The sequence below is a fragment of the Portunus trituberculatus genome, chromosome 18 (genome assembly GCF_017591435.1).
Source record: "Portunus trituberculatus isolate SZX2019 chromosome 18, ASM1759143v1, whole genome shotgun sequence".
NCBI classification, from domain to species: Eukaryota; Metazoa; Arthropoda; class Malacostraca; order Decapoda; family Portunidae; genus Portunus; species Portunus trituberculatus.
Genome location: NC_059272.1, coordinates 5293670 through 5314623, shown reverse-complemented (window position 1 = coordinate 5314623; position 20954 = coordinate 5293670). Strand labels below are relative to the sequence as shown.

The 20954-nt window shown below is 36.5% G+C and overlaps 1 protein-coding gene across 1 annotated transcript; it reads left to right on the top strand.

Annotated features, from left to right (window-relative positions):
- Positions 1-4756: 4756 nt before the first annotated feature.
- Positions 4757-17396, top strand: LOC123505609. Its single transcript, XM_045257139.1, has 5 exons — positions 4757-4879; positions 5241-6618; positions 6733-6862; positions 6977-7111; positions 17290-17396. The coding sequence occupies exons 2-5, from the start codon at positions 6415-6417 to the stop codon at positions 17316-17318; spliced, it is 498 nt and encodes a 165-aa protein (XP_045113074.1). The 5' UTR covers positions 4757-4879; positions 5241-6414; the 3' UTR covers positions 17319-17396.
- Positions 17397-20954: the final 3558 nt, after the last annotated feature.

Here is a 20954-nt window from a genome sequence, read left to right as displayed (position 1 = left end):
TTTATGCATCTGAGATCAGTGGTAGGTAAACATTATGAGATGGACAGAGACAATATAAAGTTGTGAATTGTATCAAATCATGATAGGAAGAAAACAAAAGAGACTTAATGAGTGAATTTTACCTAATATAGACCTGGATGTGAAATAAGGCACAGTGGTATAGTGGATGCTTGTTCTGGAAGTGACTGATGTGACAGGCATGTAGAGTGATGAGATGAGAGGGTGAGAGTAAGAGAAGATCGTAAGATGTTTGTGGCATCTGTGCAAGTGGTGTGTATCATGGAGTGGTGAAAAAGGATGAAAAGTAATCTCCTAGGGTACTATATTATCACAATGAAAGATGAAGCTGAAGAGATTTAAACAATTTATACATGACCAATACTACTAACAGGAGATCATATTGAAAGATAAAGCTGAAAAGTGCTAAAGAATTTATATGTGACCAAAATTAGACGTACTACAAACAGGAGATGCAAGATAAAAAACAGGAATACAGTGGTGCCTCAGCATATGAGCTTCTCGGCTTATGAGCAATTCAAGTTGTCAGCACAAGATACACACACACGCACACACACACTGCGTAGTGTAGTGGTTAGCACACTCAGCTCACAACTGAAGGAGTCTGGGTTTGAGTCATGGGAGCGGCAAGGCAAATGGGCAACCCTCTTAATGTGTGTAACCCTGTTCACTTTGCAGTAAAATAGGTATGGGATGTAATTTGAGAGGTTGTGGCCTCACGTTCCTAGTGTGTGGAGTGTGATGTGTGGTCTTGGTCCTACTTGAAGACCAGTCCATGAGCTCAGAGCCTGCTCCGTAATGGGGAAGACTAACTGGTTGACCAGCAGGCGACTGTGAACACACACACACAGACGAGACGCGGTAGAGGAAGGACGCAATAACGTCGCTCCCGAGAATCAGCTGATCTTCACTACCTTTGTTTGGGTTTACAGTGGCCTGGGCGATAAGTGTGGACTCATTTTTTTTTCATGAATACAGTGTTAAATAATAATGAGTGAGAAAGATATTCCATCTAAATGCCAAATGGGACCATATCAAGAAGGAACAGTGAGACCAATTAAGATATTACTAAAATCACAAGCAGCAGCAGAAGAAGTACTTTATAGAAAAACGAAACTCAGAGAAACAGAAGGTTGCAAAGATATATATATATATATATATATATATATATATATATATATATATATATATATATATATATATATAAAGAAAAATAGAAACGAGGAGGAAAGGAAGAGACACAATGAACTGGTGACAGAAGCAAGAGAAAAAAATAATGAAAGGTCAGAGGAGGAGAAGGCATTTTTTTTTTTGGAGAATTATAGGAGACAGGATAAGGAAATGGTATATAAACGAGAAAGAAGAGAAAAGAATGGAGCAAGTTTAACTAAAAATGATAAGAACAAGAGATTAAAAATGATGTATACAAACATAGGTGGGATTTTATCTAGTAAATTAGAATTAAGAGATTACATAAAGAAAGAAGAACCAGATATTGTATGCCTGGTGGAAACAAAGTTAAATGAGGCAATAAAATAGACATAGATAAAAGGTATAATATATGGAGGAGAGACAGAGTGGGTAAAGGAGGAGGAGGAGTCATGATGATGTTAAGGAAGGAGATAGTGGTAAATCAAGTGGAGTTTGGGGAAGGAAAATCAGAAATACTGTATGTTAAGATGCATATTAACAAAAGGAGTTAACAATCATTGGAACATATGTGCCACCAAAACAAACTCATGGACTAACCAAGAATATAGAGACATGATAGATGACACAATAAGGAGTCTTACAAGAATCATTAAGGAAAGGAGAAAAGTGATATTGGTAGGAGATTTCAACTGTAAGGAGGTAGACTGGGAAAATTATGAAAGTGGTATGGGGGAAGATGCCTTGGGAGATAGATTCCTGAACCTAATGATAGATAATTTGATGGTCCAAAGAGTAAAGGAAAACACAAGATTCAGAGGAAACGATGAGCTGGCAAGATTAGACCTAGTTTTTACAAGGGATATACCAATTAACGATGATATAAGGTACAAGTGCCCATTGGGAAAGAGTGACCATGTAATATTAGAGATGCATATAGAAGGAAAGGAAGATAGAGATGAATCATACAAAGGAGACCAATTAAATTACAGAAAGGCTGATATTGAGAATCTCAAGAACTGTTTTAAAAACGTAAACTGGGAGGAGATGGAAAACTCATTAACGGTTCAAGAGAAATATAACTTATTTTTGGAAATATACAAAACTGGGGTCAGGGAATATGTCCCAAAATATAGACCTAAAGAAGAAGGAAAGAAAGATTGGTTTAATGCAAGATGTGCTAGGGCAAAGGAGAAACGAGATGGAGCATGGAAAAGGTGGAGAAGAAACAGAAATCCAGAAAATAAGGAAAACTTCAAAACAGCAAGAAATGAATATGCTAAGGTGAGAAAGGAAGAAGAAAAGAACTATGAAAAGGACATTGTCGAAAAATGTAAGGAACAACCAAAATTGTTCTACAGATTCATAAATGGAAAAATAAGACAAAAAGAAACAATAGAAAGGTTAAAAGGAGAAAACGGAATGGTGGAAGACCCAAAAGTATGGCAGAACTGTTAAATAGTAAATTTCATGAGGTCTTTACTAAGGAATCCAAATTTGAAAGACCACAGGGTAATAGAGAGACTGTCTATATGAAAGAGATTAAAGTAACCAAGCTTGAAATAAAAAGTTGATGACGGAATTGGATGAGGAAAAGGCAATGGGACCGGATGAAGTCTCAGGCAGAATACTGAAAGAATGTAGGGAAGAACTAGCAAGTCCAATATACAACATCATAAAATGCTCAATAGAAAATGGAACAGTGCCAGTGGAGTGGAAAAGAGCTGAGGTGGTTCCCATATATAAGAGCGGAAGGAAGGAAGAACCTTTAAATTACAGACCGGTATCACTAACTAGTGTAATATGCAAGATGTGTGAAAAAGTAATAAAGAAACAATGGATTAAGTTTCTTGAAGACAACAAAATATTATCAAATAGCCAATTTGGTTTTAGAAAAGGTCGGTCATGTGTGACAAATTTATTGAGTTTCTACTCTAGAATAGTTGATAAAGTACAAGAGAGAGAGGATGGGTTGACTGTATTTATTTAGATCTAAAAAAGGCTTTTGATAAAGTGCCACATGAAAGATTACTATGGAAGTTAGAGGAGAAGGGTGGCTTAAAAGGAAGCACATTGAGATGGATGAAGAATTACTTAAGGGGGAGAGAAATAAGGACGATAGTTAAAGATATGAAGTCCAAGTGGAGAACAGTAGACAGCAGAGTGCCACAGGGGTCAGTATTGGCACCAATACTTTTTCTCGTATATATAAATGACATGCCAGAGGGAGTGAACAGCTACATAAATCTGTTTATGGACGATGCGAAACTGTGCAGAGTCATTAAACAAAAGAGGATTGTGAAATACTACAGGAAGACTTAAACAAGATCTGGAAATGGAGCAAAAAATGGGAGATGGAATTCAATGTGGACAAAAGCCATGTCATGGAAATGGGAAAAGTGAAAGATGACCAGTGGGAATCTATAAGATGGGAGATGGAGTAGAACTAGAAAAAGTAAAAAGGAAAAGGACTTGGGAGTGACAATGGAAGAAAATAATCAACCGGTAAGCCATATTGATAGAATTTTCAGAGAGACGATAATTTGCTAAGGAATATTGGAGTAGCATTTCACTATATGGACAAGGAAATGATGAAGAAATTGATAAGTACTAAAATAAGACCTAGATTGGAATATGCAGGAGTTGTGTGGACTCCCATAAAAGAAACACATAAGAAAATTAGAGAGACTACAAAAATGGCTACAAGAATGGTTCCAGAATTTAAAGGGATGGCATATGAGGAGAGACTAAAGGCAATGGATCTACCAACCTTGGAGCAGAGAAGAGAGAGAGGATCTGATACAAGTTTATAAATTGATTAATGGAATGGATGAAGTGGATAATGAGAAACTGATCCTGAGAGAAGAATATGACTTTAGAAGCACAAGATCGCATAGTAAGAAACTAAGGAAGGGACGATGTCTGAGAGATGTTAAAAAATTTAGTTTCCCGCAAAGATGTGTTGAGACTTGGAACAGTTTGAGTGAGGAAGTGGTATCAGCAAAGAGTGTACATAGTTTTAAAGAAAAATTGGATAAGTGTAGATATAGAGACGGGACCACACGAGCATAAAGCCCAGGCCCTGTAAAACTACAACTAGGTAAATACAACTAGGTAAATACACTATTTCAAATATGTTAAGTGGGAGAAAATGGAAAACTTAGAAAGAGTGCAAGAGAAATATAACTTATTTTTTAAAATATATAGAACATTTGTTATTGTTGTTTGTTAGAAAATTACTTTAATTTTGCATAAAACAAAATGAATATGGGATGATAAGTAACAAAATTGAGGTATGTCTACTGTTTTTCTTAATGTTTCCTGTGTGCCTAGCAAAACAGACTCAGGCTTACTAGGTTAATCTTGGTTTGACTAGTTTATATATGGTTAAACCAAGGTATGAAGAGAAAAGAATGGAAATAGGTTATCTTGTTTAACATTGAAAATCAAAGGTACCTTTTAGGAATTAATATTTACCATTTCTTGAGAACTATGGTCATTTGTTGTGTGATACTGACAACTATTTTTTGCTGCATTCATGTCATTATTAACTACTCAGTGTGATTATTAACTAATCATGATCTCTTTTAGACTCAAAGAAGTTACACTTTGGAGGATGTGCAGAAGTTTCTTAAGACTGGTGACTTGGGGAACTTCAACAGCAGGGAGAGATATTGTCTCTATAGGTTTGCTAAGCGTTTCCAACTTCAGGGTACGTATCTCTCTCTCTCTCTCTCTCTCTCTCCCCCCTGAAATGTAAATGTTGCATCCATTTCTAGCTTCTATAATGTTAATCTTCAGTTTGTTTCTTTGGTGCAATGTTACATCTCTTTTTGTCTTTAGTTTCATTCATGCTAACTCCTTTTCTTTTCCTCTCCTGTGACTTTGATTCTTTCAAGAGTAAGGTCTCATCATTTCTTCAACTGGATGTTATTGTGTTCTTTTCTTAGGAAACTAGAACCTGTCTTTTTTTTTCTTTTCCTTGGCTCATACATAAAGCTTCTACTTTGGTCTTCCTTCTTCCCTTAGCACACTTTCTGATTGCATGGTGTTAATACTACTCAAAATTCCAGCTGCTGACCAGGACAGGCTTTATTACATCTGCAAAGAAAAGGAAGGAGGACCAGTTCACTTGAAAGAAGTTATCTTCACTGAGGAACAAAAAAGGAAAGTATTTGAAGATGTTCATGGCTCTAGCAGAGGAGCCCACATGGGTATCAATAAGACTATTTCTAAGATTACAGAAAGATTTTATTGGCTAGGCATAAAGAAAGATGTCATGAAATGGATAAGTGAATGTGATAAATGTCAAAGATCCCAGAAGATAAAAACTGTAGGACCACTTTTGAAACCAATTAAGACTGAAGGCAGATGGTTGGTGTAGACTTAATAGGCCCCCTAACAGAGAGCCAATCAGGCAACAAGTACATCCTCACTTTGACAGATTTATGGTCCAAATTCATAGAGGCATTTCCATTCCCTTCAAAATCTGCTGATCTTGTGTGTGATGTGTTGCAGAGTATTTTTTACCGTTTTGGTCCCCCAGAGAAAATTTTAACTGATCAGGGAAAGGAATTCTGCAATAGATTAAATGATCAGCTCTTTTCCATTTTTGGAGTAAAGCACTTAGTTACACTTGCATACCACCCCCAGACTAATGGTCAAGATGAAAGAACCAACCAGATGCTGAAGGCTGTTTTGACTAAATTAGTCAATGAAAATCAAGATGACTGGGACAGACATTTAGAGGTTGCTTTATTTGGTATCAGAACTTCAGTGCAAGCTTCTACAAAGTATTCCCCCTTTTTCTTGATGTTTGGTAGACAGCCAAGACTGTTCATTGATCTTCAAGAAAATGATAATGAAGAATCCAGTATTTTAGAGTTCCCAAATTTGAATCCATCTGATGATGCAATAGAATCTAGAATCAACTCTATCAAAGCTGTCAAAGAAAAAGTTGACAATAATATTGCTGAAGCTCAAGCTAAACAAAAAAGTATTATGAAATGAGGAAGACCAAAGGATATAAGTCATTCAACTTCAAAATTGGAATAAAAGTTCTTATAAAGAATAATAAAAAGCAAGGAAGGAAAGGTTCCTGGCTTGAGGAGGACTGGCTCGGACCTTATGACATACACAGTATCTTAGATAACTGTGTAAAAATCAGTAAAAATGGAAAAGTCCTTGCAAATAAAATTGCTTTAATTCACATTAAACCATATAAATTGCCCAGTTTTGCACAGAAGCATGCACAAGTTTGTGACCAAATATTGCTGCCATCAGCTGCAAGAAATGGTTCTCCCATATTTTCTGTCTTTTCAGAATCCACGGCATCTGGGGAGGAGCCTCGAGGCAACTCTTATACAGACCGTGGTGATGTGGGGCAGCAGCCTGACATGCTCCTTTCTAAAGGGTCACAGCATATCACATCACTGCCCGTCACCACTGTTGGTAAGGAATGCATTGCTGGTGTTCTTAAATACTTCATGTATGTAGATTGAAGAGTGTACAATCACCATGAGCCTTGTTTCCTTTGTAAATTAATTGCTTCTAAATGCTTTTCAGAATCCATGGCATCTGGGGAGAAGCCTGAGGCAACTCTTACCTACAGACTGTGGTGATGTGAGGCAGCAGCCTGACATGCTCCTTTCTAAAGGGTCACAGCATGTCACATCACTGCCTGTCACCACTGTTGGTAAGGAATGCATTGCTGGTGTTCTTAAATACTCCATGTATGTAGATTGAAGAGTGTACAATCATCATGAGCCTTGTTTCCTTTATAAATTAATTGTTTCTAAATGCTTTTCAGAATCCACGGCATCTGGGGAGAAGCCTCGAGGCAACTCTTCCCCACCTACAGACCGTGGTGATGTGGGGCAGCAGCCTGACATGCTCCTTTCAAAAGGATCACAGCATGTCACATCACTGCCTATCACCACTGTCGGTAAGGAATGCATTGCTGGTGTTCTTAAATCCTGAGTCTACAGGTAATCTAGGGAAAGCCTAAAGTGGTAATTGTAAATAAGATGATCCTTGTTAAGAGAGTAATGATTTTTCAGAAATGTTAGTGTGATGTGAATCATGAAAACTCAAAATGTTATAAATCTTAATTTTATTTCTTTAACCCCTTCAATACGGTGACGCCTATGTAGGCGTCATGAAGAGTAGATATAGGTGACGCCAGTGGCGATATTTCTTTCTGAGCTTTCTTCAGTTCAGTTGTCCCGATAGTGTGTTGGATACCAACCACACAGGATGCTGTCCTTGAAACTTAGTGCTCCTCCTATCCTTGTCTCCACCAATCACTAAAGATAAGCTACATGCGTCCTGCCTTGTGTCTAAAATTACCCAATGGCATAGACTGTTCTCTCTCTCTCTCTCTCTCTCTCTCTCTCTCTCTCTCTCTCTCTCTCTCTCTCTCTCTCTTCTTATCTTTTTATCTCCTTTTTTTTCTCGAAGATAAGTTACATGGTGCCTTGTAACATTCATGAAAACACACATACACACACACGAGACGCGATAGAGGAAGCACGCATAGTGCCCGAGAATCAGCTGATCTTCACTACCTTTGTTTGGGTTTACAGTGACCTGGGCGAAAAGTGTGGACTCATTTTTTTTTCATGAATAGTGTTAAATAATAATGAGTGAGAAAGATATTCCATCTAAATGCAGGTATGTGACAAGGGAAAGAATGAAAGCTGATGATGACAATGTTGGTGAGGGAGAAAGAGAATTTGAAAACTTTGATACGGAGCAAACTTCACTATTTGATAGAGTCTTGACTATCGAACGTAAATTAGATAAATTGATAAAGGAGAGTATGGGAATGAATGAGAATGAAGAACAGGATAAAGAGCTCCAGAAATTGAAAGAAAGGATAAAAAGAGTGGAAGAAAATGAAACTAGGCTAAGAAACTAAAATGAAGAATAAAAAGTCCAAATAGCGAACTACAAGAAATTGATGGAAGAAGGACTCGGTAAAGCCGAGAAAGAAAAAGAGAAGCTAAAAGATCTAGTTAACAAAGAAGAAGGAAGAGTACAAGACGTGATTAAAAAAGAAGTACAAGCATGGAGAATCCAAGATAAGAAAGACAAGGAATCATTTCAAGAAGTATTTCAAGAACAGTTAAAAGAAAGAGATGAAAATATGACAAGCAAAATGATAGGAGTCCTCAAGAAAAAAGAAAATTTAGGAAGAGAAATTGCAGAAAAAAAGAAGAGTGTAATTATTTTTGGACTGAAAGAAAAAAATGTCAAATATAGACCAAGAAGGGAAAAAGGCAAAATGAAATCAGTAAAAGACCTACTAAAACATTTGAATGACGAGGATAGACAGAACTTAGAAGAGGAAGTAGAAGAAATCCATAGAATGGGACCATATCAAGAAGGAACAGTGAGACCAATTAAGATATTACTAAAATCACAAGCAGCAGCAGAAGAAGTACTATATAGAAAAACAAAACTCAGAGAAACAGAAGGTTGCAAAGATATATATATATATATATATATATATATATATATATATATATATATATATATATATATATATATATATATATATATAAAAATAAAAATAGAAACAAGGAGGAAAGGAAGAGACACAATGAACTGGTGGCAGAAGCAAGAGAAAAAATAATGAAAGGTCAGAGGAGAAGAAGGCATTTTTGGAGAATTATAGGAGACAGGATAAGGAAATGGTATATAAAAGAGAAAGAAGAGAAAAAATGGAGCAAGTTTAACTAAAAATGATAAGAACAAGAGATTAAAAATGATGTATACAAACATAGATGGGATTTTATCTAGTAAATTAGAATTAAGAGATTACATAAAGAAAGAAGAACCAGATATTGTATGCCTGGTGGAAACAAAGTTAAATGAGGCAATAAAATAGACATAGATAAAAGGTATAATATATGGAGGAGAGACAGAGTGGGTAAAGGAGGAGGAGGAGTCATGATGATGTTAAGGAAGGAGATAGTGGTAAATCAAGTGGAGTTTGGGAAGGAAAATCAGAAATACTGTATGTTAAGATGCATATTAACAAAAAGGAGTTAACAATCATTGGAACATATGTGCCACCAAAAACAAACTCATGGACTAACCAAGAATATAGAGACATGATAGATGACACAATAAGGAGTCTTACAAGAATCATTAAGGAAAGGAGAAAAGTGATATTGGTAGGAGATTTCAACTGTAAGGAGGTAGACTGGGAAAATTATGAAAGTGGTATGGGGGGAAGATGCCTGGGAAGATAGATTCCTGAACCTAATGATAGATAATTTGATGGTCCAAAGAGTAAAGGAAAACACAAGATTCAGAGGAAACGATGAGCCGGCAAGATTAGACCTAGTTTTTACAAGGGATATACCAATTAACGATGATATAAGATACAAGTGCCCATTGGGAAAGAGTGACCATGTAATATTATAATGGATATAGAAGAAGGAAAGGAAGATAGAGATGAATCATACAAAGGAGACCGATTAAATTACAGAAAGGCTGATATTGAGAATCTCAAGAACTATTTTAAAACGTAAACTGGGAGGAGATGGAAAACTCATTAACGGTTCAAGAGAAATATAACTTATTTTGGAAATATACAAAACTGGGGTCAGGAATATGTTCCGAAATATAGACCTAAAGAAGAAGGAAAGAAAGATTGGTTTAATGCAAGATGTGCTAGGGCAAAGGAGAAATGAGATGGAGCATGGAAAAGGTGGAGAAGAAACAGAAATCCAGAAAATAAGGAAAACTTCAAAACAGCAAGAAATGAATATGCTAAGGTGAGAAAGGAAGAAGAAAAGAACTATGAAAAGGACATTGTCGAAAATGTAAGGAACAACCAAAATTGTTCTACAGATTCATAAATGGAAAAATAAGACAAAAAGAAACAATAGAAAGGTTAAAAGGAGAAAACAGAATGGTGGAAGACCCAAAAGTATGGCAGAACTGTTAAATAGTAAATTTCATGAGGTCTTTACTAAGGAATCCAAATTTGAAAGACCACAGGGTAATAGAGACTGTCTATATGAAAGAGATTAAAGTAACCAAGCTTGAAATAAAAAGTTGATGACGGAATTGGATGAGGAAAAGGCAATGGGACCGGATGAAGTCTCAGGCAGAATACTGAAAGAATGTAGGGAAGAACTAGCAAGTCCAATATACAACATCATAAAATGCTCAATAGAAAATGGAACAGTGCCAGTGGAGTGGAAAAGAGCTGAGGTGGTTCCCATATATAAGAGCGGAAGGAAGGAAGAACCTTTAAATTACAGACCGGTATCACTAACTAGTGTAATATGCAAGATGTGTGAAAAGTAATAAAGAAGCAATGGATCGAGTTTCTTGAAGACAACAAAATATTATCAAATAGCCAATTTGGTTTTAGAAAAGGTCGGTCATGTGTGACAAATTTATTGAGTTTCTACTCTAGAATAGTTGATAAAGTACAAGAGAGAGAGGATGGGTTGACTGTATTTATTTAGATCTAAAAAAGGCTTTTGATAAAGTGCCACATGAAAGATTACTATGGAAGTTAGAGGAGAAGGGTGGCTTAAAAGGAAGCACATTGAGATGGATGAAGAATTACTTAAGGGGGAGAGAAATAAGGACGATAGTTAAAGATATGAAGTCCAAGTGGAGAACAGTAGACAGCGGAGTGCCACAGGGGTCAGTATTGGCACCAATACTTTTTCTCGTATATATAAATGACATGCCAGAGGGAGTGAACAGCTACATAAATCTGTTTATGGACGATGCGAAACTGTGCAGAGTCATTAAACAAAAGAGGATTGTGAAATACTACAGGAAGACTTAAACAAGATCTGGAAATGGAGCAAAAATGGGAGATGGAATTCAATGTGGACAAAAGCCATGTCATGGAAATGGGAAAAGTGAAAGACGACCAGTGGGAATCTATAAGATGGGAGATGGAGTAGAACTAGAAAAAGTAAAAAAGGAAAAGGACTTGGGAGTGACAATGGAAGAAAATAATCAACCGGTAAGCCATATTGATAGAATTTTCAGAGAGACATATAATTTGCTAAGGAATATTGGAGTAGCATTTCACTATATGGACAAGGAAATGATGAAGAAATTGATAAGTACTAAAATAAGACCTAGATTGGAATATGCAGGAGTTGTGTGGACTCCCATAAAAGAAACACATAAGAAAATTAGAGAGACTACAAAAATGGCTACAAGAATGGTTCCAGAATTTAAAGGGATGGCATATGAGGAGAGACTAAAGGCAATGGATCTACCAACCTTGGAGCAGAGAAGAGAGAGAGGGGATCTGATACAAGTTTATAAATTGATTAACGGAATGGATGAAGTGGATAATGAGAAACTGATCCTGAGAGAAGAATATGACTTTAGAAGCACAAGATCGCATAGTAAGAAACTAAGGAAGGGACGATGTCTGAGAGATGTTAAAAATTTAGTTTCCAAAGATGTGTTGAGACTTGGAACAGTTTGAGTGAGGAAGTGGTGTCAGCAAAGAGTGTACATAGTTTTAAAGAAAAATTGGATAAGTGTAGATATGGAGACGGAACCACACGAGCATAAAGCCCAGGCCCTGTAAAACTACAACTAGGTAAATACACACACACACACACACACACACACATTCGAGAGACACGGTTGAGGGCGGACGCTCTGGCGCAGTTCCGACGATCAGCTGATCTTCACTACACCTGTTGTATAGTATTTACAGTGGCCTGGGCAGGTAGTGTGGACTCATTTTTTTTTTTTTTTTCTTTTCATGAAATCAATTATTAAAGAATAATGAGTGAAAAAGATATTCCATCCAAATGCAGACATGAGAATAGAGAAGGGGCTGATGATGACTATGACGGTGAGGGAGAACGCATTCAAGGGTTCGATACGACGACAACTTCACTACTTAAGAGAGTGTCAAATATTGAATGTAAACTAGATAAACTGATAAAGGAAGATAGAAATGAAAGAGAATAAAGAACAGGAAATGGAGTTTATAAGACTGAGAGAAAGGATAAGAAAAGTGGAAGAAAATGAAGCTAGGCTAAGAGCGAAAACGAAGAACTAAAAAAGGGAGTAGCTAACTACAAGCAGCAGATGGAAGAAGGACTCGGTAAATCCGAGAAAGAAAAGGAGAAGCTGAAAGATCTAGTAAACAAGGAAGAGGAAAGAGTACAGAACGTGATTAAAAAAGAAGTACAAGCATGGAGAGTCCAAGATAAGAAAGATAAGGCCGATTTTCAGGTGATTCAAGAACAACTTAAAGAAAAGAAGAAAATATGACAAACAAAATGATAGGAGTCCTCAAGACAAAAGAAAATCTAGTTAGAGAAATTGCAGAAAAAAGAAGAGTGTAGTCGTTTGGATTAAAAGAAAAAAAATAAATATAGACCAAAAAGAGAAAAGAAGAAATGAAATCAGTCAAAGACCTACTGAAGAATCTTAATGACGAAGATAGGCAGAACTTGGAAGAGGAAGTAGAAGAAATAAACAGAATGGGACCATATCAAGAAGGAAAACGAGACCAATTAAAATATTACTAAAATCACAAGCAGCAACAGAAGAAATATTATATAGAACAACAAAACTTAGAGAAACAGAAGGCTGCAAGGATATATATAAAGAAAAATAGAAATGAGGAAGAAAGGAAGAGATACAATGAACTGGCAGCAGCAGTAAGGGAAAAGAATAATGAAAGGTCAGAAGAGGAGAAGAAGGCATTTTTTTTGGAGAATTCTAGGAGACAGAATAAGGAAATGGTATATAAACAAGAAGGAAGAGAAAAAATTGGAACAAGTTTAACTAAAAATGATAAAGGCAAAAGACTAAAAATTATGTATATGAACATTGACGGGGTTTTATCAAGTAAATTAGAATTAAGAGATTACATAAGGAAAGAAAATCCAGATATTGTATGCCTGGCTGAAACAAAACTAAATGAGGAAATCAAAATAGTCTTGGATAATAGGTATAATGTATGGAGAAGAGACAGAGTGGGTAAAGGAGGAGGAGGAGTCATGATAATGTTAAGGAAGGAGATAGTGATAAATCAAGTGGAATGTGGGAAGGAAAAGCAGAAGTATTGTATATTAAGATGCATATTAATAAAAAGAGATAACAATCATTGTAACATATGTGCCACCAAAACAAATTCATGGACCAATCAAGAATATAAAGACATGATAGATGACACAATAAGGAGTCTAATGAGAATTGTTAAAGAAAGGAGAAAAGTGATATTAGTAGGAGATTTCAACTGTAAAGAAGTGGACTGGGAAAATTATGAAAGTGGTATGGGGAAGAAGCCTGGGAGAAAGATTCTTAAACCTAATGATAGACAATATGATGGACCAGAGAGTAAAGGAATGCACAAGCTTCAGAGGAAACGAGCCGGCGAGATTGGACCTAGTTTTTACAAGGGGTATACAAATGAATGATGATATAAGATATAAGTGCCCATTGGGAAAGAGTGACCATGCAATATTAGAAATAGATATAGAAGAAGGAAAGGAAGATAGAGACGATTCATACAAAGGAGACCGATTAAATTACAGAAAGGCTGATATTGAGAATCTCAAGAACTATTTTAAAAACGTAGACTGGGAGGAGATGGAAAACTCAGAGACAATGCAAGACAAATATAACTTATTTTTGGAAATATACAAAACAGGAGTCAGGAATATGTCCCAAAATATAGACCAAAAGAAGAAGGAAAGAAAGATTGGTTTAATGCAAGGTGTGCTAGGGCAAAGGAGAAAAGAGATGGAGCATGGAAAAGGTGGAGGAGAAATAGAATCCAACAAACAAGGAAAACTTCAAGGCAGCGAGAAATGAATATGTTAAGGTGAGGAAGGAAGAGGAAAAGAACTTCAAAAAAGATATTGTCGAAAAATGTAAGGAGCAACCAAAATTGTTCTATAGATTCATAAATGGAAAAATTAGGCAAAAAAAAACAATAGAAAGGTTAAAAGGAGAGAACGGGATGGTGGAAGACCCAAAAAGTATGGCAGAACTATTAAATAAAAAATTCCAGGACGTCTTTACTAAAAAATCCAGGGTAATAGAGAGACAATCTATATGAAAGAGATTAAAGTAACCAAGCTTGAAATAAAAGAGTTAATGAAGGAACTGGATGAAGAGAAGGCAATGGGACCGGATGAAGGCTCAGGCAGAATACTGAAAGAATGTAGGGAAGAACTAGCAAGTCCTATATACAACATCATAAAATGCTCAATAGAAACTGGAACAGTGCCAGTAGAATGGAAAAGAGCTGAGGTGTTTCCCATATATAAGAGTGGAAGGAAAGAAGAACCTTTAAATTACAGACCGGTATCACTAACTAGTGTAATATGCAAGATGTGTGAAAGAATAATAAAGAAACAATGGATCGAGTTCCTTGAAGATAACAAATTAATATCAAATAGCCAATTTGGTTTTAGAAAAGAACGGTCTTGTGTAACTAATTTATTGAGTTTCTATTCTAGAATAGTTGATAGAGTACAAGAGAGAGAGGATGGGTTGACTGCATCTATTTGGATTTAAAAAGGCGTTTGACAAAGTGCCACATGCAAGATTACTGTGGAAGTTAGAGGAGAAGGGTGGCTTAAAAGGAAGCACATTGAGATGGATAGAAAATTATTTGAGGGGAGAGAAATAAGGACGGTAGTTAAAGATATGAAGTCCAAGTGGAGAGCAGTAGAAAGCGGAGTGCCACAGGGGTCAGTATTGGCACCAATACTTTTCCTCATTTATATTAACGACATGCCAGAAGGAGTGAACAGCTACATAAATTTGTTTATGGATGATACGAAACTGTGCAGAGTTATAAAGCAAAAGGAGGATTGTGAAATACTGCAAGAAGACCTAAATAAGATCTGGGAATGGAGTAAGAAGTGGGAAATGGAATTCAATGTGAACAAAAGCCATGTCATGGAAATGGGAAAGAGTGAAAGACGACCTGTGGGAATCTATAAGATGGGAGATGGTGTAGAACTGGAGAAAGTCAAAAGGAAAAGGACTTAGGAGTGACGATGGAAGAAAACAATCAACCAGTAAGCCATATTGATAGAATTTTAGAGAAACATATAATTTGCTGAGGAATATTGGAGTAGCATTTCACTACATGGACAAAGAAATGATGAAGAAATTGATAAATACTATAATAAGACCCAGATTGGAATATGCAGGAGTAGTGTGGACCCTCATAAAAAGAAACACATAAGAAATTGGAGAGGCTACAAAAATGGCTACAAGAATGGTCCCAGAACTTGAAGGGATGACATATGAGGAGAGACTAAAGGCTATGGATCTACCAACCTGGAACAAAGAAGGAGAGAGGAGACCTGATACAAGTCTATAAATTGATCAACGGAATGGACCAAGTGGATAATGAGAAACTGATCCTGAGAGAAGAATATGACATCCAAGCACAAGATCGCATAGTAAAAAGCTGAGAAAGGAAGATGTCTGAGAGATATTAAAAATATAGTTTCCGCAGAGATGTATTGAGACGTGGAACAGTTTAGATGAAGAAGTAGTGTCTGCAAAGAGTGTGCACACTTTTAAAGTAAGATTGGATAAGTGTAGATATGGAGACGGGCCACACGAGCATAAAGCCCAGGCCCTGTAAAACTACAACTAGGTAAATACAACTAGGTAAATACATACAAAAACAACAAACAACTCTCTCTCTCTCTCTCTCTCTCTCTCTCTCTCTCTCTCTCTCTCTCTAAGAGAGAGACTTTCCTCTTCAAGGCAATATAGTGACTAAAAAATAGCAGCATAATACACAAAGAGACAAGTATGACAAGCTTGCATGAGTTTAGGGGATAACTAACCGATATCATACAGGCGGACTTTTAACATGAAGGGGTTAATTACATTTGTTGGATCTTGTTCATAACTGAGAGCAAGCTAATTGTAAATTGGTCAAATTAAATTGGAAATAAATAAGGTGGAACTAAAAGTGATTCCTTTCTGACTGACTGTCTTCACCCTTTCTCACCAGCATTGTGATCTCTTGATTTTCTAGATATTCATGAACTGAGAAGATCTTGCTAACTGCATTTCTTGCTGAACAAGACTTTTTTTCTTTTTCCTCTCATCTGTCCAGCTGAATGCAGAGTTAATCAGGACTCTCAATCATTCGATTTCTCTGGAATGCTCTGAACTTCATACCTGTATTTTTATTTAATGTTGAACTCACTGAAGAGGGTAGTTTCAAGGCACTGATCTTATTCTTTAAAACCCTCTCAGATGCTCAATGACTGGTTTCTATGGGCCTTTTGTTGAATGTTTCTTGTTGCCCTTGACCAGATTTCACCTCTACATAGAAAATAAGCTTCTGTACAACTTTGTTAGAGTATGCCTTGAATGTTCTTGTCACATCTTATGAATCACCGCTAGAACAATTGATTTCATTACTAAAGATAGTTATCAATAATGTCCTCAATATTCAGACTGAAACCAACAACACTGAGAGGAAAAGAAAGATTGTTGACAAGAAATCAAAAAAGGAATGTCATCACTATAAAGTGCATCCTCTGAAGTCTTGAGATGCATTCCAGAAAAAAATCAAGAGGAAATATCAAGGATTCTTTCCTCTTCCTATGAATGGCTAGGTGACACTGTTATTGATGCTGCTCAATCACTTTTGGCACATCAATTTTCTCACGTCATGGGATTTCAGAGCACAGTCATTTTACAAGGATCCTCATATGGTGGATATGCACCTAAAGACTTTCCATTTGTTCAAGTAATGAATGTTAACCATCATTAGATAACTTTGAGTAATTCTGTCTTGGGCATTGTTAAGCCAGGAAATGTCAACTTGTATGACAGTTTGCAGACAAAATATATCAACATTCCTACTATTGTAAAAAAAAAAAGTAGCAGGTAACACTACAATTACAATTCAGAAACCTAAGTGCAAGCAGCAGAATGGATGCAATGATGTGGACTTTTGCCATTGAATGAACTGATGTTTTGAAGTCAATAGTTATTGTGTCTGGAAACAAAGTAAAATGAGACAACACTTGGCTAGTTGAAGAAATGGCAAAATGGAAATGTTTCCATGATGTCAGAATCTAAGGTAATGAAAACTAGATGTTTTTGTCATTGCAGGTTACCATATGAGGACGGTGACAGCATGATGGAATGTGATGCTGCAAAAGGTGGTACCATCAAGAGTGCGAGAACATTTCATCTTACTGTTGGCAGAAATTGGAAGAATAGATAGAGTGTGCAGTGTGTGACCAACCTTCGAGGTGTGTCTTTTAAGTGCTGTGTTCCCTTTCAGGCTGTTTAATTGATATTTCTGTAATATACACTCAAGTGCTGCATATTGTATATTTGAACTGAATCATACATTTTTATTGAAAACTCATTTTGCAAGATCCATTGAATGTAAACCATTTTAGCCAATTGTTAGATGTTTTGTTAGATAAGAATCCACTGGTAGTGCTATCAAAATGGAAACTAAATGCTTCTATTTTCTGGAGCTACCTGTACCAATTATTTACACTTGGATATAATAGATACCTTTGAAATAGGTTGTGTAGATGTTTTTTTTTTTTATGTAGGAGAGGAGGATTGACCAATGGGAATATAAATATAAAGAAAAAGGCCCACTCAGTAACCAGTCTCCTTATGGAGCCCAAAGAATTAGCCAAAGGACAGGAACAAATGTTTTGAAACCTCCCTCTTGAATGAAGTCAAGTTATAGGAAGTTGGAAATACAGACACAGGCAGGGAATTCCAGAGCTTACCAGAGAAAGGAATGAAATATTAAAAGTACTATTGCATATTTCAATGAATTTATGATAGTGTAGATAAGTTTTGGATGACCATTACCATTTCTTTCATCTTTTTTCAGAACAAGGCGTGTTACAGATTATTGATAAGTACGGACACTTTTCTTTCCTTTTATTAGCTTAATGGGTTTTTTTTTTCTGACCTTTGAATTGAGGTGCAATTTTTTACTGTCCTTTGCTTTAATTTGGGTGAAAATAGTTTTATGTTCTTCAGACTTTCTTTAGTTTTGTTAGGAAAATATATATATATATATAATATATATATAAAAATATATAATATATATATATATATATATATATAAACACACACACACATGACAAATGTGGAGAATCTTTAGGAAAAGTGATGGAGAAGCAGGCTGAATGGAAAAAAAGTCAGGAAGTGGAAAGAAAGGAGGTAAATTACAAAGTTGCAAGTCTGGAAAAGGAAATCAAAGAGTCTGGGGAGAAAACTTTGGGCCTTGCTGAAATTATAGATCAACAGATCATAGAAGAGAAGATTGCTGAGAAAGTGGTGAAGGTTATTAAGTCAAATGAGACATTGGTGAGGGAAACTGTAGACAAAAAGAGATGTGTGGTGATATTTGGTGTGGAGGAGGATAAGACACCGAGTAAAATGGAGAGAGAGAAAACATAAAAAGGTGATAAATAATATCATTAATGTGGTGCAGGAGGAGGAAAAGACCTAGTACAAGAAATAGAGGACTTCCATAGAATTGGAAAGTTCACAAGAGAAGGTATGAGGCCAATAAGAATCAAACTTAAGTCACAAAAGGATGTAGATGAATTGGTGGAGAAGTCATGGAGGCTAGCCCAGCAGGAAACAACAAGGAAGATTTGGTTGAGAAGAGATCTCGGTGAAAAGGAAAGAGAAATGTTAAATGAGTTGAGAAAGGAGGCTTTGAAAAAATGAAGAGAGGACAGAAGAGGAGAAGAAAGAGTTTTTCTGGAGAATCTTGGATATGAGACTGAGGAAGTGGTTCATAACCCAGAAAAGTACAGCAAGAAAGGACTAAAGAAACTTACGATGAGCGGAATGTAATGTATTCCAACATAAATGGAGTGATATCGGGATTTTAGAACTCAACGATTACTTGAGGGACAAGAACCCAGATATTGTGGGTCTTACTGAAACAAAACTGAGAGAGGGAGAAGACCTGATGATGGTTGGAGAAGGAAATATAATGTTTGGAAAAGAAATAGAGTAGGTAAGATGGGAGGAGGAGTGATGTTGCTGGTTAAAAAAGATATAAAGGTGGATCAAGTGAAAGAAGGTATGGGAAAGGCAGAAGTGCTAAAGATCAGAGCAGAAACTAATGAAGGAAAAAAGAGGCACTACATAGTGGTGTACATACCACCTAAGACAAATGCATGGTCAGTACAGGAATATGAAGAAATGATAAGTGATACAGGAACATGTCTGGAAGAAATGTTGGGTGGCTGTGAACGAACTATAATGATGGGAGATTTTAATTGTAAAGAGGTGTGTTGGGAGGACTGGTCAATGGAAGGATCAGAGACAACATGGGGAAATACACTATTGACACTGGCAATGGAAAATGTGTTAACTCAGTGGGTCAAAGAAGATACTAGGTTTGGAGGAGAGGAGCATCGTCAAGACTGGACTTGGTCTTTAGTACAGAGCCAATGGTCATTGAGGAGATGAGGGTGGAGTGCCCTTTAGCAAAGAGTGATCATGCAGTTTTGGAGTTCAAGGTGATAGATGAAGAGAAATCTAGAAGAAATGAAGAATATAAAGTGGGAAGATGGAATTATGCCAAGACAGATTTTGGAAACCTAAAGAAATTCTTTCAAGAGACAAATTGGATGAAATTCAAGAGTGCTAAGGAGCAAATGAAAAGTGGAAGGAATTTATAAAAATATACAAAGAAGGTGAGAAAAATTTGTACCAATAAGACAACATAGAGAAGTTGGAAAGCAGGACTGGTTTAACGATAGATGTGAAAAGGCTAGAACAAGAAAAGAGGATGCATGGAAGAGGTGGAGAAGGAAAAGACGGATTAAGCAGTGGAAAGTTACAAAAGAGCAAGAAATGAATATGTGTTGATTAGAAGAGAAGAAAGAAAGAAACAAGAAAAGGATATAATTGATAAATGTAAAGACCAACCAAGGCTTTTTACAGACATGTGAACAACAACATCAAAAATAGAGAAAGTATTGAAAGTTTAGAAGTAAATGGAGTATGCAGTGAAGATCCCAGGAAATGGCAGAGGCTATGAATGGATGCTTTCGGAAGGTATTCACAAAGGAGACTGCTTTTGACAAACCACTGGTAATGGAACAGAAAGGGATTATGAAGGAGTTTCAAGTAACTGTGGAGGAGATCAAGAATATGATGGGGAGTTTAGAAGTGAGAAAAGCTGTGGGACCTGATGGGGTATCAGGATGGATTTTAAGAGAATGCAGGAGCAACTGGCAGAAAAAGTTTGTGAAGTAATTGATGCCTCATTAAGGGAAGGTGTAGTGCCCCAAGACTGGAAAAGAGCTAACATTGTCCCAATCTATAAATCAGGTAACAAGAGAGACCCATTGAACTATAGACCAGTGTCACTTACAAGTGTGGTAGCTAAGATGTGTGAGAGGGTGGTGAAGAATAGATGGACAGACTTCTTGGAGAAAATGACATACTTTGTGAGTGTCAATTTGGTTTTAGAAAAGGGCGTTCATGCACGACAAACCTGATATGTTACTATTCGAGGGTGATAGATGTAATACAGGAAAGAGATGGTTGGGCTGATGGAATATATCTGGATTTAAAAAAGGCCTTTGATAAGGTACCACACCGGAGACTGATCTGGAAACTTGAAATGGTAGGAGTGCATGGCAGTTTACTAAAATGGATGGAAGACTTTTGGTAGGAAGAGAAATGAGAACAATAATTAAGGACAGACCATCAGAATGGGGCTTGGTGGAGAGTGGAGTTCCACAGGGATCAGTGTTGGCACCAGTAATGTT

Excerpts from the sequence above, each read along its gene's own strand:
- LOC123505609 (XM_045257139.1), top strand. The coding sequence starts at position 6,415 with ATGCACAAGTTTGTGACCAAATATTGCTGCCATCAGCTGCAAGAAATG. Across the intron at positions 6,619-6,732 it reads ACTGCCCGTCACCACTGTTG|AATCCATGGCATCTGGGGAG; the intron begins GTAAGGAATGCA and ends AATGCTTTTCAG. Across the intron at positions 6,863-6,976 it reads ACTGCCTGTCACCACTGTTG|AATCCACGGCATCTGGGGAG; the intron begins GTAAGGAATGCA and ends AATGCTTTTCAG.